The sequence below is a fragment of the Frankliniella occidentalis genome, unplaced genomic scaffold, assembly GCF_000697945.3.
Source record: "Frankliniella occidentalis isolate FOCC.00 unplaced genomic scaffold, Focc_3.1 Scaffold28, whole genome shotgun sequence".
NCBI classification, from domain to species: Eukaryota; Metazoa; Arthropoda; class Insecta; order Thysanoptera; family Thripidae; genus Frankliniella; species Frankliniella occidentalis.
The window spans coordinates 1,914,254-1,922,620 of NW_026267158.1; the positions used below are offsets into that span (position 1 = coordinate 1,914,254).

At 53.0% G+C, this 8,367-nt stretch overlaps 1 protein-coding gene across 1 annotated transcript in view; it reads left to right on the plus strand.

The window, feature by feature from the left end:
- LOC113208584 (peroxidasin) overlaps window positions 1-8,367 on the plus strand; it is a 126,672-nt gene that overhangs the window by 99,864 nt on the left and 18,441 nt on the right. The window contains exons 4-8 of the mRNA XM_052265647.1: window positions 2,704-2,775; window positions 2,881-2,952; window positions 3,788-3,859; window positions 4,244-4,315; window positions 7,199-7,270. Of these exons, the coding sequence (XP_052121607.1) occupies window positions 2,704-2,775; window positions 2,881-2,952; window positions 3,788-3,859; window positions 4,244-4,315; window positions 7,199-7,270 (360 nt within the window). The remainder of the gene's footprint in view (window positions 1-2,703; window positions 2,776-2,880; window positions 2,953-3,787; window positions 3,860-4,243; window positions 4,316-7,198; window positions 7,271-8,367) is intronic.

The window sequence follows — 8,367 nt, forward strand, 5'->3', positions numbered from 1 at the left end:
CACGGCGGCATCCTCCGTACATACGAGTCGGGCGCTCTGCTGAGCACCGCCGCAACGCACAACTTTGGAGAGCTCCTCCGGGCGGGCTTTTGTCGTGTCGTTTCACCTCCTGCCGCGGGGGACGGTGTACGTAGCTCTGGCGCTGCGGCGGTCACGTGCAACGCCGCACGTGCCCCCTCCGGCCAATCCGAGCGCCTCTTGTCGGCGGGAGAATCGAATGAATAGTGGGTATACGTTCTATTATCATTCTATCCCTTTGTGGGCCCCCTCCACATCCTCCTCGAGCCTGAGCCGGAGGAACAGACCACCATGGTCAAGGTAAGGTGAGCTCGGCTGCTCGCGGCGGAGCGCTCCGGTGTGAATGCCGCTCTGCTTTTGTTGCGGCCGCGCCCTCACTGTTAAAAGCTTTCAGTTATTTTTACCGTAAGCTACAGTGAAAGCCTGCAACACTGTAGCTTACGGTCTTTTTCACTGTTAGCTACGGTGAATTTCACTGTGAGCTACGTTGAATCTCACCGTAAAGTACGGCGAATCACACCGTAAGCTACAACAGTGCAGCAGGCTTTCACTGTAGCTTACCGGTGAAAATCACTGTAAGCTTTTAACAGAGCTCTTTGTGCGCGAGAGGCACGCGTCGTTATTTTGGGTCGGAAAGCAGGGGGCGGCGATGAGATGACATCATGGGGCACAATCACTCGCACATCGTTGTCTGAATTTTCAAACGACTCCCTCTCGCTCATCAGGGACATTTTGAGTTTCGTTTTGGTATTCACTTTGCGTCTAGCTCTGGAGCCAAGCTCCGCCGCTCTGTGCATTGGCAATTAATCCATGTAGTGCTGTGCGGGGCGCTTGTGTGTGTTGGGAAAGGGGTGCGGGAGGGTAGAGGGGTCGCCAAGGGCAGTATGAGCGTCGGGCCCTTTCGTGTTACGCTGCGTGGTTTTTATGCGTCCACGGAAATAAACAAAAATAATTAGCTAAAATAGCTAAGCTAATGCATCCGCTAATTTTATTAGCTACATAATTAATATTAACTCGCTTAGGCCTAGCTAATTCTTTGCTAAGAGCTCACATTTTAACGTACATAGTTAGCTCCATTTTTTTCGAGGCAGCTTTTGTGGCCAATTTAGCTAAAAAAACACCCACCGACGTGCGGTCTGCCCTGTGCTGTCAGGAGAGAATTCTTCTGGTAGAGACAGTCGTTTAGTCGTAGGGACTGTCTAAATATTCGTGTAGTTCGTGTGGCCCTGCTCACGGCAGCAGCAGATGTAGCTGCAGCGCTCTTCAGAGGGTCTGTAGGGTCTGTAGCGCTGGTCTGCGCTAGTCCCCCGACGCGGACGCGGTGGTTCCGAGCTGCTGCTGACGCCTGGCCGCCCAGGAGTCCCAGCGCGGCCCTTCCAGTCGCCTCCAGTCCTCCGGCGGGTCTGCAGTCCGCTCTGTCGCACGGCGCCGAGCTGCCGTCGGAATGCTCCGACCGCTATTTGCTTTATGAATAAGGTATAATGCATACCTTCCACGCCCAGCTTGACTGGGGCGACGGCTCATCTTGAGGGGGGGGGGGTAGCGCGAGTCGGCCTGTAGGGAGCTACCTGAGGGGGAGAGAGAAATAGAGAGACAGACAGACAGAAAGGGGGGGCTCACGTCGCAAAGAGAATGACGGAGGAAGCCTAGAGGGTAGGTGTTAAAGTGGACGGGGAAGACACGCCGGCGTATGGAACTGAGCCGTGCTCTCAAAGTGCCGAGGGGGCCGGCAGCGCGCCCGGGCCTGTGCGCGCGCGCGCGTCGCCGCACCGCATGAGCCGTGAGCTCACTCCATCAGCGTGCTGTCTGTCTGGACGGTCCAAAGTTTTCGCAAAGCCACCGCACACGACCTCTGTGCGCAGTGTTTGGCGGGCGGGGGCGTCTAGCTGCTGCGGCTTGAGCGAGACGTGCGGCCCCACCCCGCACCGCCCCTGCTCTCCGCCCCGCAACGGGAGCGGTATGCTCTCCGTGAGCGCTCTGCCGCCCCCGCCCCCTCCCCGCCCGCCCCTTCGGTCCGTGTTCCACACATTTCTCTACCCTCCTCGCCACACAAGGGGCTCTAATCGCTCCCCCACCCCTCATGGTTTCATGACATGAATGGGAGAGTGTGTACAAAAGTATCTATGGGGGGTGAGAAGGGGAAAGGGGGGTGGGGGGTAAGGGTCGCACAGAGATGTTATCGATGGCTGTGAGAGAATAGGGCCGTGTGAACAAGGCCTCCGGGGAGCCCACCGCCACCGCCGCTGCCGCTGCTGCTGAATCTTACATCTTCTATAAAAGCTGTTTCTAAAGGAGAGGAGGCGGGGGAACGTGGAATTATGTATCTGCACTCCGACATTACTCGCCTCTTCCCCGCTGCAGATTTAGGCCTCTCCAAAAGCGTTCCACCGGCGGAGTTAATGTGCCTCCATGATGGGCCCCGCCGCGCCCCCACCCCCTCTGGGGGGTCCCCGCGTGGGGGACGGGGGAGTGCACGGTCACTGCTCGCCCCTTTAGTTAGTAATACTTTCATTTAAAATTTCTGATATTAGCTCCCACGCCAGCCGTTTTGCCGACCCATTCCCGGTCGCTTTAAACTTGCACGCGCTCCGCCGCGCTCCCGGGTGGCCGCACCGATGATGGCGGTGCCCCGCGCCGCTTCAATTTATTCTCTCTCATTTACACTTGACTCGCCTCTGATTGCAGATTGCTGAACAACAACCACCTGGTCCGACTCCAGAACGGCATGTTCAACGGCCTGTCTGAGCTGAGATACATGTAAGTCGCATGAACATGACATTTTTGCCTTTTTCCTCTGGTCGTCGTTAACATTTTTGTGGCTGAGTAAAATTTGGCTGTTGCGTTTCTCCCTCTCAAACGCAGGTTCCTGTACAAGAATCGCATTCGCGAGATCGACAGCAAAGTTTTCCGAGGGGTTCCGAAACTCGAGCAACTGTAAGTACTTGTTGGGCCCTGGCGATGCGCCACTGCCCCGCCACAGAGATATGCGCTGTCGTTGTTTCATTTAATGTTGTGGACCCCCCACACAGCCAGGACGACATCATTCTTCTCGATCTGTCAAGGCTTGTACGACATCACTATCTCTTTGCCTGTGATTGATGCGCTGGTTGAGAAATACAGAGACAATTATTATTACCGATCGCCGCAGCCCTGCCGCCGCCAACCCTGCTGCTGCTGCTCCGTTCTGCTAGCCGTCCTTGAGTCCGTCAACGAGCGACTTGAAAAGTCTCCCGCGGCATTCAATTAGCCTGGTGGCCACAATGAGCAGCTGACTCGCGCACAGCTTTAATTTTTGTGGCTCGGCAGCGGCCCAGCAGCAGCGGGTGGCCCGCACACCACCCGTCCGTCCATTGGCCCAAAAGCTTGATTGAGAGTGGCAGTGACGGAGCGTCACTTTGTCTTTGCGCTCCGCTCTGCTCCGCGCGCCGCGCGCCGCGCGCTCCTCGAGGCCGTGGGAGTCTTGTCTATCGCCGCCTCTCGGCGTAGATTGGGCCAAACCGCTGCTTGTTGGGGGAGTCGGAGGCGCCACAAATAATTAATTATTCCATTTAAAAAAGAATAGTTTTTGACAAAAATTTAACATAACGTGGCGCTGCATGATTTCACTTTCAGGGCCTTGTGTACAGATCTTGGCGTGAACTGGAGACCTAATATTGCTTCCTGGGAGCCGCTCTGCTACTCGGCCCGCTGCTGCCCCACCGGGCCTGCCTCTTCGTCCTCGCTGAAAGCTTCCAGTTCTGAACATGTTGCATTTACCTTCTGCTTTCAGATACCTCCATTATAATGAGCTCGAAAAGATTGCTCCAGACACATTTTCAGCTATGCCTTCGTTGCAACGATTGTAAGTAGCAAGGTGAACTGTGCATCGGTCATTTGAGGCGGAGACTTTGCTGTATGTGTGAATTGCTGCTTTCTGTTTTCGTCCCGTTACTATTGGAACCTGTGTCTTTCTCAGAATCAGCTTTTACTTTAAATAGAACGATGTGCATGGCCGTGGCCAATCCTCCTGAAATACAAAGTAGCCCACTGTAGCGAGGGGCCAGTGCACTGGGACGTGTCTCCGCCCCAAATGACATCTCTTCCTCGCCAGCTGTAGTTTGGTCGCTTCCAGCCGCACCACCTCCACCCGACCCGGATGGCGCCCCGCCGCACTGCGGGCCTCAGGGGCTTGCACACGTTGAGTGACCATGTTAGCTCACATGCACACACGCCGCCTGCTTTGCAGATATCTTCATTTCAACAAGATAGACAGGATTCCAGGCCTGGCCTTCCTAGAATTGCGGAACCTTGAACGACTGTGAGTCCCTAGCGCAAAAGCTTGTTTGACGAGTGATTGCATGGTCGTTCATCTTCCTTTTCATTGATCATGCTCTTAACCGAGGGTTTTGGAGTGTTGCGCTCTTTTCCACTTACATGGTGTACATGTTTCTCCTCTGTCTGGGAAGCTTCCCATTTAATCAAAATAGAATAGGCAACTTAATAGAATAGGTTTGAATTTACATTAAACATTCAACGTTAAATGTACTGAACAATAAGATTGACGATCTATTGTTTCCCTGGTGAACGGAATGAGGAAAGGTTCTAGCCCACTAAATGAAAACTGCAACACAGATAAAATAAGTGTGCAGAGCCGAATTGAACGATTCCAGTGTACGCAAAGTTGAAGTCTTACAAATATTCAACTTGCACTTTAATTCTTACAAGTTGTCAGCAGTAGCACGCTTAATTTATTGCCCATCCAGATTGGATGCAAATTCGTTCCTAAAACTAGACAAAAGTGTTCCACAATTTGTCCAGTATTAGGAAGAAATTTGTATCCGGTATGGATGTGCTCAGAAACGTTCCCGCCTAAGGAACAAATTTGTTCCTTTACAATTAGAGTTTAGGATACTAATCAACTTATGCAGTGCATGTGTGGTGCATGATGGTTTGGTTTTGGTTATACAGTAGCTCGCCCGACTCCCATGGTTTCGAGGCACATGGTTGCGACACATCATTTGGGCCAAACGATTTCGTTGTCTGTGGTCCTTGGCCAGTTTTAAATAAGGCTCTCAACAATAATAAAGGACTTCGTTTAACACACTTCAAGTGTGGTTCGGCCTGAGAAAGTAACTACACATTGATCATGCCGCACTCGATTTGCTAAAAAGAAATTTGAGTGAACTAATTTTGGTATTGGATGGTGGTGGTGTTGGCGTTGGAAGTTATAAGTATTTAACCTGAGCATGACTATCTGAGTGACTCGATGTTTGCACGAAAGGTTGTGTTTAGATAGACTCGTGATAGATGTGTGTTTATGGCCGCCCCTTCTGACTGACTTTTCAGTTTGTCACGGCAACTTTTACTATAGACCTTTTTAACGCTCCTTTGAAAAATGCCGCGTTTGCTTCTTGTTAGCGCGCCGCCCGTGATTTTCGTTTTTTTTATTCGCTCGCAAATTTTATTTCACTCGGCTTGCTTTCGTAGTCGTCCGCTCCCCTCATTTTCCCCTTAAGCTGTTTTTTTTTCCTCTCCCCTGCGTCGTCTCCCCTTTGATTCCTCGAGCCCCCTCCACTCACTCCTCTGTTGCCAAGCTCCTCAGTAGCACTGCACTGGACGCCCCCCAGTGGGGCCCCCACCCCCCTCATGGTCTCTTGTGCTTAATGCCCTTCGAGGTGGGCGGATGCCTCTGTCCGTATTTCACCCCCGCCCCCTCCGCGCGTCGCTCTTTTTTCTTCCTCTTGATTGCAAGCCAAGGGTCCCGGGGCCGTGCCTCTTCTTTGCGTCGCCCAGGTTATATTGAATAGCCCCGGCAGAAGCCCCGGGAGAAGAGCCGGCAATGATAAAGAAAACAAACAAGTCGAGTTGAACAAAATTGCCTTGGCACTCATTCCGGGCACTGTACCCGAGCACTCTCGAGGGGGGGTTGGGTTGACACCAAATAAGGCCCTCTGCGCTGGGGTTAGGAGGGAGGAGTGGGGGGAAAGCAGGGCCCGAAGTCATCTCGAAACAATAACACAGTACAGCGATAGTACAAACGAGCGGCCTTGCTTCACTGATTTCGCGGCAATGGGGTGCAGAGTTGGGGGTAAGGGGGCGCGGAGGCCGTCGGGCTCAGTACAGCGATAGTACAAACGAGCGGCCTTGCTTCACTGATTTCGCGGCAATGGGGTGCAGAGTTGGGGGTAAGGGGGCTCGGAGGCCGTCGGGCTCAGAAACTGAATAATACAGAAGGGGGTGGGAAGGGGGTGGGCGTTGATTATATGCAGGCGAGGGGGGTTTCACTGCCAATTCCGCTCGCTGTATCTGACAGGGCAAGAAGCGAGAAGAAGAACCCTCTTGTATGCAGCGGCGCTACTCTTGGCCGGCCCGCCCCGGCGGCTGCGGGGGTGGGTTTACCTCCTCGTCCGTGCGGCTGGATGAAGAGGAGAAAGGTCGCGGCTGGGGTACCGCCGCACCGTGCCACGACCCAGCCCGGGGTCGGGTTTCCGGAAAGTCCAGACTGTTGGTGGACTGGTCAGGACCCGTCGGGGGTGGAGACTCGCCATGCTGGCCGTAATACACCCAGAAAAGTGGATTCTTGATTTGAGTTCCGGTGCTTGACAAGTTGAGGACAGGTACTTGTTTTGAGAATATTTTACTCAATTTGATCTAAAGAAATTCTTAAACCAAGTCCTGGGCCTCAACTTGTCAAGTACCGTACTCAAATCAAGTATCCACTTTTTTGGGTGTAGAAATGAATTCAAACATTGTATCATTTTCATTTCGTTATTTTATTAGGCACGCGCAACAAAGACTGTAAATATTTGTTTTATTCACTACAAATGCCAAATTAAATGTTAGAAAATTGGATTATTTTAAAACAATAATTTAGAGTTACCTAGTACCGACCGTGCGTCATTGACGGATACAGAAGTTTTTTGAAATCTCATTTGAAATTTGTGAAGGGCATCCATGGTCAGGTGCGCATTTTGCTTTATAGTGCGTCTACGCCGGTGAGGGCTGCTCCTGCCACAGCTTTTGTTCCTTTCTTTCATTTGCATTGCAGTTTACCTCTGGGTTCGATTAGCGGAACTTAATATTCTCTGCGCTCCGCCTATACGCCGGAGCACAGCAAATAAGGTTTTGCGTTTCTCACCTACCTTCCTCTTCGCCTTCCTCATCTTTTGAGAAAGTAATCCTCTGCCTGTGTGCCTTGCAGGTTCCTCCACAACAACAAGCTACGGACCATCCCCCCGAGTGCCTTCAGGAATCTACAGTCGCTCAAGAGGATGTAAGTGTTTTATGAATGAGTTCTCCTTTCTTAACCTGTCGTGCCTTTGCGTTGATTCTTGATTGCCTTTCCCAGCAGTATTTCTGCTAATCGATCTGCAAGTAACGCTCGTCGCTGTCAGACCCCCCTCCCTCCCCACCACTCTCGCATGCAAATCTCTGCGTGGCCCTCCTCCTACTGCTACCCCTCCGGCGCATAGCTGCAACCAGCAGCATGCTTCCAGCCTACGGGCCAACCCGCGTCAGATCATTTCTCCGCCCGTTGGGTAGGGCAGTTTGTGCTACAATCAACCTGGAAGATACTGCGAAAAATAAGGGAAATGCTTTGTTCCGCGCCTCAGCCTTTCTTATACGGAGGTCGGTTAGATCTTGGAGGAGCCCAGAGCCTCCACGCCGGCCTGCTCACAGCTCTGGAGCACGCTGAAGGGTAGGATTGGAAATTTCCAAAAATTTCCGGAAGTTTTTCGAAAAATTCCCGAAAATTTCCGGTAATTAACCATCAACTTTCATAGTCTGGGAAATTTTCAATATTTCCCCGGAAATTTTCCGTTTTTCCCGGAAATTTTCCTGATATTTTCCGGAAACTTTCCCGAGCGTCCAACTCTACTGGAGAGTGCGGGGCTCCCTGGCTCCGCCTTTGCTCGCAACTGGAGCGAGCAGGAGAAGGGGGGCGCGTCCACGCTAGCGCGGGTGGAGAGCCTGGAGCCTGCTCTGCACTGGCTCAAAGGGGGCGCAGGGAGGTGTCGGGCAGACTTCGGGAGGGTGAGGAGAGGGAGGGAGGGTAGTAGAGAGTTTGAATGGAGCGGCGCTAAATCCTGTCGCCGGTCCTGTCGGGCGGGCTGCTGTTAGAACACTGTGCACCTCCCTTGCTGCTCCGGTGCGCACACTGCCCGCCGCCCCCTCCCCCTGCAGCACCTTCTTCTTCTCCCTACACCGGACTAGTTTTCTCCTCAAGTTGGCCGGCGGCGCCACGGAGTGTATAAATGTACCCCGGGCCAGGTCACGGTGCGTTTGCACTGCGCCCCGCCCCGCCACAACTCGAGAACCTTATCAAGGTATTTCCTGGTGAACGCCTTGAGCCTGACCCCGCGGGGAGGG